We start from the raw sequence: 15,184 nt of genomic DNA on the forward strand, positions 1-15,184 counted from the left end.
CAAAAAGAGATATATTTAAAAACTTGTATTCCAGTCATGTTGATTTTGAGGACATAGGTTTGGTTATGATAGTTTGTGAAGATTGTTTTGAGATATATTGGAAGAGATATTAATATGCTCATATTCTTATTTTGGTCAAGTGCTTGGTTTTCCTGTATGGTTTATTTTTCTTTTGATTTGGTTTATTTAATGTTTGGTTTGATTTTTTTTGGATAATGATTCATTAGGCATCCATTAATTTTTTTTGACATCCTTCCTTTTTTTTTAATTATGCTTTTTTAGGTTCGTCTGTGCTATGCTATTTTCCCTTTTGCATCTATAAAAGATACGTGGTGTTTGTTATTGTGGTCATGTATGCACGTGATAATTTGTTTTGCTGGATTTAGAAGCGTTCATTGCTTGGTTTCTTTCACGCATGTTTAGCCTTTTTGCTCAGGCTGGATTGGGTACTTGGTGTTATTTGGTCTAGGTCTGTTTCTATATATTTGAATAACCTGATGTTTGAGCTCTTTTTCCGGGCTTAATTAGTGGTATCCATCTATTTGCAGGTTTGTTAAGTTACACCGCGAAACCTAAGTCATTCTAGTATGTTATCATCTTAATATTAAAAAAAAACATATCATCGTGGTTTTTTTAAGTCGGACCATATTTTTACCGTTGTTTATGTTAACTTTGGACCCATCAAGTAGACTAGATCAGATAAGAATAACTCTCATACAAATTAATTTTAAAATTAGACTAGCTAAAGAGTCAAATCAAGAGGTTTTAAATATAATCTGCTATGTCAAGTTTAATAACAATGTTAAATAGTTTTTTTTAAATCCATTTTCCAATTTTTTTTCTTTTGGTTGAATCTTTTTTTTTTTAATTTTGTTTTTCGATTTTATCCTTTAAGATTTGATTGGTTTTAAATTGATGTTCATAATTTATTTTGGTTTGTTTTCTATGAAGTTATCGCGGTCTCAAACAAACATTTTAGCCTTTGGTTGATACTTAATTTTACGAGCATCTATTTTGATTATCATATTATTAAGTGAAAAAGAATTTTTTTTAAAAAAAATAAAGTTGTTAAATTCAATAAAGTCTACGATTCAGGGCACGGGTTTAGCGGGTTAAGTCATGAAGCCCAAATCAATCTAATATGTCATCGTCTCTATATTAAAAAAATATTATCTTGAAATTTTTTTAAGAGTCAAGCCATATTTTTTACCAATTATTTTGAGTTGTTTTTTAATCAATAAAATCAGTTGAGTCATGTAAGAACAATTTTAACATAAATTTATTTTAAACTTGGATTAAATAAAGAGTTGAATTAGAAAAATTTAAAATTAATCCATTAAATCAAGTTTAATAATAATACAAGATAACTTCTTGCAGTATATAATTTTTATTTGATATTTAAATAATTTTTATCCAACCCACATCATCATAGGGCGGTAGATAAGCTAGTTTATCACTGTATCAATTTTATTGTAAATAGCGTATTGATGTGTTAATTTTAAACATAATTTTCTGAAGGCTTCCTTATTTTTATCACCTTCAATTCTCTAACTCATCAAATTCCTCATCGCAACTCATCATAATTTACATAAAAAAGTGGTATCTGGGAAGAAACATATTTTTCGCTGTTCTTGTGTATTCAGCTAGTATGACTGATGGCATAGTCACCACCACCATGTTTTAGCCTTTGAGAAGGTGGGATGTTTGGATCTGGGATCAGATAACTGCAGCTGTTAACTAATCTTCCAATGTCAGTGGTGAACGGTGTCTGCTTGCTTTATTTTGTATTAGATCAAGGTGGGGAGCTTTTGTTTTAACACAATAAAAGCTGAGATTTTGATAGGCTTCTTGAGATAGTTGATGCCTTTCAGCTATGTAATTTGAATTTTCAGACCCTCCATGCTTGGTTCATGTATAAGTTTGTTTCCTTGCCTGATTGCAGTTTACCAGGTAATTACATGTGTAAACGATATACTACTGGTTTAACTCTTGGCAAAAGAGTTTGGATCATGACTCTCAGCGAAGAATTTCTTGTTCTTCAATGGCATATAACTGCTACATGGAGTTCTGTATTTGTTGGCTTGTGATTCTGTTACTGTTAAATGTAGTTTGCTTGCACGATTTTCTTAGCTATGTACTTCCCCAGATAATCGTATCCATGGAAGTATAAAGCTTCGATTTCTGCTCTTTTGCCACTCTGAACCATCAGTGCCAATTCTTCTCTATGTTTCTCCTGTCAAATGTAATCGACTTGGTAAAGGTGCTGATTATGTTAAAAAGTGAAGGTGCAGTTTTGTTGTTCTACTGTTTCTTTTTATTCTCCGTAACTAATCTGTTGGCAGAGAGAGTGTAGGGCACCTCCTCACCAGAGCAAAGATCTTGAGAAATTGAAAGAGGGTAATATGCTTGCTAGCATACCTGCAAAGTTTCTGAGGACATCAAACTTTTAGCAATCTGCAAGTCTCTTGGCTTCAATGAGACTAAAGATTCTTCAGGTATTAGCTGAAGATCGTCCCCTCGCAGTCCCAGCCACTTCACATTGCATGCTTCAGAAAGGAAGAACCCCAATTAGCATTTGTTGTCATTTCGAGACAAGGGGACGTAATAGATAACAATCAGAATGACAACGCAAAAACTTACCATATCTGTAAGCCTCGAGACCCATTCCTATGCTTCCGAACTTGAAGGTGCATAGTATAGCTAATCCAGCTGGATTCCTTGTAAAGGTGAATCCAGGAATAATGTATAAGAGCTCAAAACAGAAGGCAGAAGCACGCCCATTAGAGTTACAAGTATTTAAGGTCATCCATACCAGTCAACCAGTGCCATAATTGGCAACTCAGGAAAAGCCCGGCTCATTCGGTGAAGAAGAAACCTGTAAGGCATTTAACATTGTGATAATAATTAAAGCAACCAAGATAAAAACAAAAGAACTTCAATTTTACCTTGTGGCTATATCTGGGTATCCTTTGGCTGTAATGAGAATGCTTGGAATGTGATTGAATACGCGATCCTCAGCCAATCGCTGGAATATTGCATGCTGCACAAATCCACGAGTGTCACTTACTGCCTGGAAACTGGAAACCCAGAAGAAATTTGATAAAAAGGACCAAAATAAACAAATACCTTCTCCACAATAATAATGTACCGGGCATCTGTCTTCATAACCAATCTGTCTAATAAATCCAAGTCACCAGAAATTGCATACCCAGAAGATCCACATTCAGAACAGTCCACCACCTCTTTGTCTGGCTCCTATCACATAAAACCAAGAAACCAAAGAGCATGAAGAGACCTATAGATATTTGCTTCATAATCTGCAAACCAAAACAAATTCAACAATCAATTATTTGCCTGCAACAACAAACGGCCAGCAACAATTCCTCTACTGGATGCCATGATTCCAAGACTATAACGACTGCACCGAAGCAAACCTACAACATCTGTGACACGCAAATTTAACACCATTCTCTCAATTGAGCAAAAACCAATACGCAAAAAAAAAAAAAAACAGACCTTGGATTGTCCGATTAACCTGCAATTGAGACGAGAAACAATCCGGCGAAACACAAAGCAGCTTATAAAACAGCTCACGCTGCGTTACCCGCTTTTCTTGTGACAAAATCTTAAAGCACATCTCCATCACCTTCCACACTGCATTATTAGCCCAAACAAAGCGAGATTTTAATTATTAAAAAAAAATGAAAGAAATTAGCTGCAGTAATTTTCATTTAGTTACCTCTAATAAATGCTTTAGCCGCGTTTGCTCTCATTAAAGTCCTTTTACAAAATGAACGGGAGAGGAAAATCCACGTATCATCATCCGTCAATAGTCCTTGACTTACTCGCCTATTACTCGATTTTCTATTTATCTTTCCCATCCATCTCAAACAAAATCAATTTAGCATATCTGAACCCCAAAAAATTTTCAATTATTTAACCCAATTCGAATAAGTTTTGCTTAATTAATTATCATACCAGAAGGAGGTCTGATATTGCCGGATCAGTACAAGTCAATATCTTGAGAAAATTGAGCACCGCTACTTCGATTCTCGCTCGAACCTTATCCAAACCAAAAAGAAAAGAAAAGAAAAGAAGGAATCATAGCTTGTTATTATTATTGTTATTAATTGGTTGAGGATGATTATTACCTCTGAAGGAGGGAGGATATCGGCGTAACATATTTCTCGATCGGCGAAGAATCTCATCGGCGACGATTTGCGGAGATCTTCCCTTTTTTCCCCTGAATTCGAACAAGAGAATATGATTAAAAAAATTGAAGGGGCGAGAAAGTGTAAAACAATTGAACGCGCGCCATTTATGATTTGAATTTTAAGAAGCTTCCAGCCCATATATTAATCTGGGCAACTTAATGGTCTAGACGTAGTCAATTAATGGGCTTTCTTTTGAATTCACAGCCGCCGTTTTATTATTTATTGTGGGTCTTCCTAAATTCACCGAAAGCACGGCTGCAAATTGAACAAAAATTCCATAATTAATGACGCTCTTTTAAAAACCATCTTTTTTCTTATGGCAATTAAATGAATATTTTTAAAAGTGTTACAATTTAAATTCCAAGAAAAGAAATAAAAAAAAATTTCAATTATTTTTTTTATGATTGTATGAAAAAATAAAAAATAATTAATAGAAGTAAATAATATAAAAACAAAAATTAAAATAATATTAAAATATATGTTTTGTTTTAATTGAATATTTATGCATAAATGTTTTAAAACCAGTACATATTAGTTATATATAATTATAAAAAAAATGTTAAAATAAAAAACTTAAATATTATTAAACAATTATGGAATAATTGATTTAAAAAAAAACATTATTGTAATTGATTATTTAAATATAATTTTATTTCAAGATGTAAAAAAATTATTAAAAAAAAACGAGAAAAGGAAGAGGGCCTTAGAGAATCAATAGGGATGTCGGTTTGAAAGGACGACCTAAGCATATTGGACTGGAAGACTAGTCCCACATGTTTAGGCTTAGAGTCTAAACCAGTTTTTTTAAAAAAAAATAATGCACTACGCATCGTTTGCATACAATAATTTTTTATTATTACAAAATTAGGGTCCATATTTTTAAAGCCATAAACAAAAAGTTCAACTGTTTTTTTACTCCAAAACACATCACATTCTAAACACATTAAGCAGTAAGGTGCTTTTACTATAGACTTTACACTATGCATTCTCTAATATATAAATAATTGTGGATTGAAGTAGAAATTTTTTGATATAATTTATAATTTGGTTTTTAAAACTTTTTTTTTCACAATTGAACTCTTTTGAACCTAAATTATTACTCAATTGCTTTTTTTTTTCTTTAAGAAAGGGCTTAATAAAAAAAAAACAGATAATTAAAGTAAAATAGACGGGGAAAATAGGTGGCAAGTTTTAATTTCATATAAAAAATTTAATTTAGTCCCCCAAATTTTTTGGTTAATAGGTAATTGATCCTTTTAGTTGTTAGAAATTTAATTTTGAAATTAAATTTAATTTTTCTCATTTTTCAATCCTTTTTTATAAGATGAGAGAAGGCTCTTCAAATTCTGATACAGAGAGAGAAAGTCATCATTAATACCTATTCTAACAACCAAAATAATTAAAATTAATGTTAACGGGTTCCATTCAGTGAAGAGAGTATTATAATTGTTGTTTTGGGTCTCAATATTGCCTACAAAACAAATCTAAGTTAAGGATGAAAAACTTTGTTTGAATTGATTTTGTGATTTATGTCATCTTTTGTGTTTATTGGGTTGATAAATTGGTTTTAAATGTTATAAGAGTATTTGTATGGTGTTTTTAGCTTTAAATGAGTTGAAAATAAGTTTTTTGGGTTAAAACTCAATAACTCTTATTTTTCAGCCACCATTAGGCTAGTAGATAACGCTTCGTCTGCCTTGGCGGATGACATTTTATTTGCTTATTTTTTAAAGAAAAAAGTTCAAATAACATATTGTCTATCTTTTTAAATAAGAAAAAGGCCCAGACTCTTGGGTTTGGACTTAAAAGCTCACACACGTGGTCTATTCCTTTCAAAGGCATGCATTCAGCCTTTTTTTACCTTATTTGGTTGCTCTTTTTTTTTCACTTAGGTTAAATATAGATTTATGAACAAAAAAAATATTAAAATCATTTGAGTTCAGATCTAGATCGCAAGTTTGATGAGTTAGGCTATAACATCCAGGTTATTATTTTTTTTAATGCATTTTTTGTTCCTCAATTGTTTTTTTAAAAAATTTAACTCACTGTTTGTTATCGATGATCTATTTTTTATTTAACTTAAAACTAAAAAAAAAAGCAATTTGATCTTTTGTTATCAATCATTTGTTTTTGTTATCTCAGTTTCACGTGTTTGTCATGGTTTTTTTTTTTTAAAAAAATATTTCATACAAAAACATTACATGCGCTTTATTGTCATATAAATTTATTAAATAAAAAATAATATCTAAGATAAAATATTTATTGAATCAGATATATAGCATGCATAATTTGTGTCGAGAGTTTGATTGGTTAACTTAGATTCACTTGCATTATTCTTTTTACTAATTTCATCCTTTAACGTTGAGTTAATCAAAGATTTAGCTTTTTTGTTTGTTTTTTTCAAGGTTATATCAAAAAATAGCTATTAACAATGAAGTCAATATATTAATATGAGATGATAAACAATAAATATACAGTAAAACACTCATTTTTTGTATAGAGTATTACTTTTAGGCATAGTTTGTATCTAATGTAAAGGAAACTCAACACACAATTAAGATTAAAATGACATGGAGAATTAGTTTTAGGCATAGTTTGTAAATATTTATTTATTTATTATTTTAAATTAATTTTTATGTATTTTTAGGTAGTTTTGATATGATAATTTTAACAATAAATTTATAAAAATTAAAAAATATTATTTTAATATGTAAACCGGCTCTTGCACGCAATCAGTTCAGAGTCATTACTTTTCTTAGGAAAATTTATTTTCCAATTGTTCAAAATGATGAAAATACAATGAACAATATATGGCATGTAGTAGCTCATAGCTAGGTCTTTGGTCAAATGTCGGTGGTGAATCACGAATTTTAATCTCGGTCCGTACAAGTCTTGCCTACCATTTCATTCGAAAACTTTGGCCTGTGAAATTTGTTGTGCCGTTGAATTTGAATTCATGGTTCACTCGGGGTGTGGTAATGATTGACATGATTAATTCGGGCGATTAGCCTTAATGATAAGAGAGTTATACTGTTTACTCGAATCATGTAGCAAATTGGATCACGGTGAGATTTTTTGTATCCCAATATTCTTACTATCGAACCAAAAAAAAAACAAAGGCATTAAATTGGATTAACCAATATTCTTAAAATTGATACTATGATCATCTCTTGAATTAATTTCCAATTGTTTCTGTAAGAATGCATTAAATTCCCTTATTGAACCAAGTAATCTTTACAATACCGAATAATTCCTCTTTCTTCTTTTTTTTTTTACTTTTCAGTCAAGGCATAACTAAAGAATGAAAAAGAAAAAGAATTAGCAAACAACATATATATCAATTTCAACGTAATTATATTCTTGAAAACCATTCAAGGACCAATTTCTTAGTATTTTTCATGGGTTGATCCAGGCATAGAGCAACTAGCACAAATCATTAAGTTTCGTAGCCAATGTCGTGTGTGAATGACTTTGCTTATAGAAAGATTCCTTGGCATGTCTCCTAGGGGCATGCCATTTTCAATCCGGGCCTGGACGAAGAATCTTATACTCCAAAGAATTGACGAAATTCCAGCCAATAAGAAGTAAGGTCTTGTCTCATTTTCAAGCAATTCAGCATACTAGGAAAAACAAAAGCTCTTTCCCAGCGTTAATGTTTGAATGCAAACCTAACAACTGACCCATCAAATTCCAGCATGCTTTCCTCTTCTGGTCATTTTCAATTCCATAAAAAAAAAAGAAAAAAAAAGAAGGAAAAACCCAGTTACTTCCCGGCTTGAAAGTCGCTGCCAATCCGCGTCGCGCAGCTCCTCCCAATTCACAACCGAGAGATTTCTATCCTTTTCAATTTTTTGCCACGCTACGCGCCAGTTGCCTGGCATTCTTTATAGGCAAAAGAAGCTGGGGCATGTCCAAATAAATAAAAATGAAGGTGAAAAGTACAATTACGTCCCTCTCCTATTTATCTCACCAATATTACCCTCGGACTATGAAAATCATGCCAATCTCATCCTTCCATCAGCAGGATGCTAATTTTCCATATTGAGTTACTAGCTAGTTTAGTTGTCTTCTTTTCTAATAGCCATTTTTAATTGTCTTGGCACCCACTTTGTTGTCTTTATAATGTAACTTTTTTATTACAGTAATTAACATATAATTAATGTTTCTTAACGTATATATGGTGTTCAAATCGATTTTAAGGAATCTGTGATCATATAAATTGGAGGAGAGTAACCCTGGCTAAGTTGAAGTCTAATTGACGAAGAGGAGATTGACACATGATCCAATTTTGATAACTCGATTCCAGAAGGTAACATTTGTGCAGGTAGTAGGAGATCAGGGACCTAATTGAATTCTATCTAATAGGTGGAGGGCGTGTTCGTAGTTCACCCAAAAACAAAAGACAATCGACGAATGGGGACAAGAAGCATATTCTTATGCGTTGAGCTGATATCACGGCCTGCTACTGCCGTATAACCGCGTAGTTGAAAACTTTCAAAATTTATTTTAGTTTTAGATTATTTTTTATATTTTTATTGTGTTAATATTAAAGATAATATTTTTTAATATATTTTTAAGTAAAAAATATTTTTTTGAAATAATTTCTACTGTATTCTTGGACATGCTTTAAATAGACCGAAAATCTTATTTCTTGAGCTTCCCTAAAATATACGTAATAAATACAAAGATCATGCCTTGCTTGCTCTTCCATGACGATATTGCTTCACGTTGGATAGAAAGTAACTACCTAGGTGCCTAAGATTTCCTTGCAACTTGCTAGCTGGCGCCTACCGCCGACTCTCTTTTCTCTCTTTGACCACCGATTGAACTTTTTTTTCTCGGAAAATATTTGGCAAAACAGGGTACTTAATTTGGAGGAGGAACTTGCTTGCAGTGACTTGGCTAGTGAGAATGAGCGAGAGTTTTCACTCGTTTTCTAGCTGCTAGAATGGAAATTATGGACACATGCATGCATTAGATTTGGTAAAAAGATCTATATATGTTAGAACTGAGATTTACAGATAATATAAAAAATTCTGAAATAACTAATTGAAAACAAGATTCCATAAAAAAAATAAAATCCCATTGCATTGAAATAAACTAAGAGTTCATTTGACGTGATTTTTTATTAGGATTTTTATTTTTAAATCATAATTTAATACCTCAACTATTATACTATTAAATAGTTTCAAGAGATAGCTTCGTCCTCATGAAACTCCTAATAAAAAGAATTGCTTGATTTCGGAGTAAATAAATATATTTGATTTGAAGTTGAGATACAACATCTTTTAAGTATAAACCACACTTTAAAAACTTAAAAACACAATTCTTTTACTAAAAAAAATCATAAATTACCTCTTATCCAAACATAAATAAACCGTAATATAGGTCCTTTGACGTGTAGGAGAGAAGAGACCGATTATGGTATTATGAGGATGTTTGATTTGGAGGTGTGGTAACTTTTTTTAAAAAATATAATACATTTTAAGTACAAATCACACCTAACAATATCTTTAAAAACTATAAAAACATGTTTTTTACAAAAATAAAAATACAAGTTACCTTTCATTCAAAGACTCTCTGGCAGCAGCAACTAAAGCAAATAAAAGACTCTTCACATTCAATTATATATTTATTTATCTTTTGTAGATCCTTTCATTAACAAGTTCCCAATAATTAAAAGAAAAGAGAGCCAACTTTTTTTCTTTTTCCTTTACAGAAGCAATGATAAGACTAACGAGTCTAAGCAAGTTGGGTTTGTCCTATGGGAATGTACAAAATCCAAATTATTGGTCCATATTCTGTTGTTTTACGTCTTTGACTTTGTAACAAAGTCAACTCGACGGAAATGCAATAGCAGCAGCAAAAATCAAATCCACCCTAGCTAAATGGAGAAGCATAAGACTTTCAAAGTATAGCAGTGCCTACTCTCCATTAATATTATATATAGACAGCCTGCCTGGAATCTATCCTTTCACATGTTTTCATCTCTCAAATTTTATATCTATTTCAAGTTTCAACCACAAAATCTGCTCCTCTTTCTTTCCCTGATCTCCTTTCTGTTTTAGCTGACAAATGTCGAGTGAATCTGTTTGCATGGAGGAAAGCTGGGATCTGCAAGCCGTGGTAAGGTCAGGATGCAGTACTAATTATCAAGAGTTTTCCAACATCATGAACAACCCACCTTCGTTATTTGCTCCTCTGAGTTTTGATCAAGATGAGCTTCTAAATTCCCAAGGAACTTATGAAACCCCAACTGATTTTGATGAACTAGATGGCCTTTACAGGCCCTTCTACCCTGTGTTGCACCAAACCCTTAATTCCTCACAAAACAATATCCTTGGTACCTGTACCAACACCACATCCATGTCTGCTCGCAAAGAAGTAAAAGAGCGACAAAAGGTGCAGAAAAAGAAACCTCTTTCTGAACCTGTTACCTGTCCAAATAGTAGTATTGATGCCACTAGTGCAGTCAAATCAAAAAGGAGGTCAGTAAATTTGTGATTTTTCTTCCTTAATGTGTTCACAATTCAATTCTTTTATCTTAGATGTCCTCGAACGATATTGATATTACTGAGCAATTGATGATTCAACAGGGAGAATCAGCACAAAAGAGTGGTTCAACATGTGAAAGAAGATGGCCTCTCTTCTGACATGTGGGCTTGGCGCAAGTATGGGCAGAAACCCATCAAGGGATCCCCATATCCAAGGTAAAGAAACCTCAATTTGTTTTTCTTTCAAAGTTTTCTGTTTCTGCGTGGCCAAGCAAGATTATACAATCCGAAAAATCCTATCATTTTCATACAAGCTACAACTTGGAGTAGCCTGGAAATGGTACAAATAATGATGCATGCAACAAGTTTGTTGAAGGTGTCCTTTGCATTTTTTGATGGTCCTTTATTTGCTTGGTGAACAACAAACAGGAGTTACTATAGATGTAGCAGTCTAAAAGGATGTTTGGCAAGAAAACAAGTGGAAAGAAGCAGTACAGATCCATCAATATTTATCATAACCTACACAGCTGAGCACAGCCATGCCCATCCTACTCGAAGAAGCTCACTCGCTGGTAGCACCCGAATTAAGCGTGATGCTATTCCTAAAGGAACCACTCCCAACATTGAGCCCAACATGCCAACAATCAAAGACCAACGTTCGCCGAATTTCGATGGGCTTATCTCTCCAACAACCCCTTCAATGACTTCCACTGAAGATGAATTTGTGCAAAACCTGAGTATTAAGAATGAGGAATTATTAGATCAAGGGCAGGTTTTGGAAGGAAATGAAAGCAAAGAAATTTCCGTGCCAGATTTAGTATTCAGCGATGATTTATTTCCAACTTTAGAGGATTGGGAAGGGTTTCTTTTGGATCAATAATTTGCAGATGCAGTTCCCTGTTGATCATTTAATAACTCAATGGGAAGCTACACCAATGAAGCTCCAGTTTATTTTCATTTCCGTTTTTGTTCTTGTTGCAATTTCAGTTTTTTGCATATTCCGTCTTAGAACACAAGATTTCAAGATATCACAGAAAGGTACAAAGTTGTATATGAGGAGATTACGTAGATTTTGGTTGCTATCTTATGGAATAAAAAATTAAAGAAGAAGAAGAAATTGTGCTTGTTTGTGTCACAAAGATATAGTGAACACTTTTATATTTTATATATTTGGTTTACGTGGGATAAAACAAAATATATATAAATTGCGTGTTATCATGAAACTTGCAATGTTCATTAATTTGGAATAATAAAAATAGAGATGGCACATGCTATGCCATGAGCCACACTAAATATTTTTTTGAACTAAAAAAAAGAGAATGACAACCCTTTCCTACTCAAAAAGAGAATGTCCACTTGGAATAATTCAAGCTAAAAAATTAAACCAAATTTCTAGGATAAGATTATATTTTGTAAAAAATATTGAGATAGTGATGTATATATTGAATTAATATATATGGGCTCAGTGGTCTAATCCATGTTTTAGATTATAAACTCTAAATTATTTAATTTTTTAAAATTATTTTTTATTTAATTATAGAATATAAGAGTTGAGTGATGTACTCAAATTGATTTTATTACTTCATTTTTTTGTTTAATTAAATGATAAAAATTAGATACTCGTATATTTAAGCACCTGTTAAATATTGAGGTGTTTGTTTAAAATAATAATAAATTTATAAATATTAAATCAAAATAAATTATGTAGTTTAATTTAAAATAAATAAAATATTAAAAAATAAAAATCAATAAAAAAAAATAATGGTGAAAAGAATCAAATGAAAAATAAATAATAAATAAAAATAAAAAGTTCAGATACGTGCGTCTACTAGCTATAGGCATAAAAAAAAACTTAGGCACGTGAATTCAGGGAAGCTTATTTTCAACAATTTATTTTGTTACGAGCAACTTGGATTTTTTTTTGAGAATTTTCTAATGCAAGTGGGGCTACAATTTCACTTACCGTCCATCATCTATCTAAACTGCGATGTTAAATGACATTAATTAATTAATTGGTTATATTTAATTTGAGTTGAATAGGCTTAATCAATTATATATGGACCTAACACCATGTTTAATTGTTTATATATATTTAATTGGTTATATTTTCATGTTTTGACTGCTGACTCTGGCAGTTGAAATACGCAAGTGGATTGTTATTATTATTTTTTTATAAGAGGGGAATTTAATTGATTGTTTATAAAATATCTTAAAACTTGACTTTCATGTTTTTATTATTTGGAGCGCACCCTATGTTTTATTTTTGGTAGACAGTCTTTGAGTTAGATCGATCTCTTGTTTTTATTATTTAAAATTAAAAGAATAGTAATCTATTTTCTCTTGGTGATAAATATGTTTTTTAATTAATTAATTAATTTACATGTCAATCGAGATTAAGTCTCTTGATCGTGGGGAGTGTACCTTTATAAAAGAAATAGTACTTGATTAAATTTTTTTAGTTGCTTAAAATTAAAGACTAGGATGTAATTAATAAAAAAAGAAGAAGTCTGAGGACACTTGGTCACTGGGGTGCAAATGGATCGAACCAACAGTTCTTGATTTTATTCATACCGGGAGAGAGGAATAGTGTTATTTATATGCTGTAATGGACCTCTCATTGGCATGTACTGATTCCCATTGATCCAACTTTTCGCTTATTTTTCAATTAGGTACCCAAAGTATCATACATTTCTCAATTAAGCCTACAATTTGAAATCCTTTCCTTTTTCGGACTATAAAACGTTAAATTTTCACTAAAAAAAGAAGAGAGTCATTTTATACGTTTTCCTATGAATGTTTAGGACACTCACCATAGCGTTTTGGGCCAAGAAACGACTATAAGCTTTGCATATTGATAGATGGTTTGCATTTGCCATTAAAAGGGAGGTTGAGAAAATTTATTCAAATTTTCTTTTATGTATGATGGTGATCACAGGTTTGCTTTTCCAAGCTATCATTTTCCTTGCCATCTTCTCCCTGTCGATAAGCCATCTAAATCGAAGCATTTGTGCCTGCCACGTATCGGAAGCTTTCTCCCGCCCTATTCGTCAAGTACCCTTGATTTGCGTGGAGTGCCTTTACATCAAAGTGACATTGATAGTATCCTTTCTGGTCGCTTGAACCTGACATGGCTGAGGCCGTGTTGTTCCAAGATGCCTCTTACCTTATACATACATGGTCAGCTTCTCAGTATGAAAACCTTGAATATTGCTGGGCCAACCTTCTATCTTGTCGAGCTCAAAACTACAAGTCTTGAAAGCTTTCGAGTTTCAAGGTTCGATCCAAATTGTGTTTTTGTTGGAGTTCCATTTCTGAAACAAGGTAGTTTGCTTGCAACTATGTGGAGCTCATCAATAGCCAGGATGCTAATTGCAACAGATCTTCCTCGGCTTCAATTTTTATCTCTGTTTTTTACGAGTGAGGTCTGCGAAGAAAAAACCGTGTCCTTGTAAGTTCGTTTTTACACTCCTCTTGTAACCTTTGACATTTGATCAGTAACATGTAGATTTTTTCTCTATACGTGCTCCCCCAACGGGCAATAACTCCTAAATTCAACCTTCGAGAATAACTGGTTCTGCTTGTTAATTAAGAGGTCATCAGATTTCGATATATTCACAATTACCCGCCTGTTGAGGGTTTCTCCTGTCCTACAGATACTACATGCGAAGGCTGGTCCTTAATTTTGTTTAAACCTAATATTCTGACATCTAAATTGATCTATTATAGATTATATTGATTTTTTTTTTATCAGAACATGAGCATACTACTCCATTCATATATATCACATGATGCATCCTTGTCTCTTTAAGAACGTAGTTGCCATCCTTAATTCCTACAGCAAGCAAGCTGCTCCATTTATATCATATGCACTAACTGGGATATCAGATGCCTTTATGACCTCACATTTCTTGGTTAAATCCAACACTGTTTATGGATGTAACGTCCCGCATTGGGAAGAGTAAAGGGTTGCCTTCTTTATTGGCATAGCAATCAATAGCCTTGTATATATACGAGAATTTGAGGATGAATCGAGAATGTGGCTAGAGCATTCTGGGAATGTAGTAGGATCATTGCAGTTAGTAGGTTTATATATATATAGACTGCTTGGCCCATAACAATGATATGAAAGCCAATTCAAAAGGATCGGTGCAGACTTGTAGGATCCTGCCTAATATCAAGTTGACGTCATTCGACAATAATAACTTGTATTGTTTCTGGATGGGAGACGTTATAACATCCCACGTTGAAAGAGGAGAGATGGATCGGTCTAGCTCAGGGTACTGAGCAATTATACAGAGATATGCTATATCAAAATAGGGATTTGCTACTAACAGTCTACTTGAAAGGCATGTTTTTAGAGATTAGTGACACAAGTTTAAAAAGAGATTCGTAGCACCAAACTAAAATAGTAATTAAAATAGATCATAAATTTTAATTTAATTATTGAATCAAATTAAAAATTTTATAGAAAATTCT

The 15,184-nt window shown here is 32.3% G+C and overlaps 2 protein-coding genes across 2 annotated transcripts; one reads left to right on the plus strand and one right to left on the minus strand.

Annotated features, from left to right (window-relative positions):
• Window positions 1-1,834: 1,834 nt before the first annotated feature.
• Window positions 1,835-4,318, minus strand: LOC133681194 (meiotic recombination protein SPO11-2). The gene is made up of 11 exons (XM_062104363.1): window positions 4,152-4,318; window positions 3,979-4,062; window positions 3,740-3,872; window positions 3,517-3,654; window positions 3,355-3,443; window positions 3,127-3,255; window positions 2,946-3,040; window positions 2,813-2,875; window positions 2,641-2,717; window positions 2,419-2,546; window positions 1,835-2,233 (listed from the first exon to the last, which is right to left on the minus strand). Exons 1-11 carry the CDS (start codon window positions 4,206-4,208, stop codon window positions 2,099-2,101), a joined length of 1,128 nt encoding a protein of 375 aa, XP_061960347.1. The 5' UTR covers window positions 4,209-4,318; the 3' UTR covers window positions 1,835-2,098.
• Window positions 4,319-10,179: 5,861 nt separating this feature from the next.
• Window positions 10,180-11,864, plus strand: LOC133684277 (WRKY transcription factor 22-like). Its single transcript, XM_062106827.1, has 3 exons — window positions 10,180-10,702; window positions 10,811-10,924; window positions 11,138-11,864. Exons 1-3 carry the CDS (start codon window positions 10,290-10,292, stop codon window positions 11,586-11,588), a joined length of 978 nt encoding a protein of 325 aa, XP_061962811.1. The 5' UTR covers window positions 10,180-10,289; the 3' UTR covers window positions 11,589-11,864.
• The last annotated feature ends 3,320 nt before the right edge of the window (window positions 11,865-15,184 follow it).

Source organism: Populus nigra, chromosome 1 (genome assembly GCF_951802175.1).
Source record: "Populus nigra chromosome 1, ddPopNigr1.1, whole genome shotgun sequence".
NCBI lineage: Eukaryota > Viridiplantae > Streptophyta > Magnoliopsida > Malpighiales > Salicaceae > Populus > Populus nigra.

Bases quoted from the DNA above. Each gene is read 5' to 3' on its own strand.
- LOC133681194 (XM_062104363.1), bottom strand. From the start codon at position 4,208: ATGAGATTCTTCGCCGATCGAGAAATATGTTACGCCGATATCCTCCCT. The intron at 4,063-4,151 runs GTAATAATCATC...GGTTTGGATAAG, and splicing joins ATATCCTCCCTCCTTCAGAG to GTTCGAGCGAGAATCGAAGT. The intron at 3,041-3,126 runs GTATTTGTTTAT...GGATTTGTGCAG, and splicing joins ACATTATTATTGTGGAGAAG to CATGCAATATTCCAGCGATT.
- LOC133684277 (XM_062106827.1), top strand. From the start codon at position 10,290: ATGTCGAGTGAATCTGTTTGCATGGAGGAAAGCTGGGATCTGCAAGCC. The intron at 10,703-10,810 runs GTCAGTAAATTT...ATGATTCAACAG, and splicing joins GCAGTCAAATCAAAAAGGAG to GGAGAATCAGCACAAAAGAG. The intron at 10,925-11,137 runs GTAAAGAAACCT...AACAACAAACAG, and splicing joins AAGGGATCCCCATATCCAAG to GAGTTACTATAGATGTAGCA.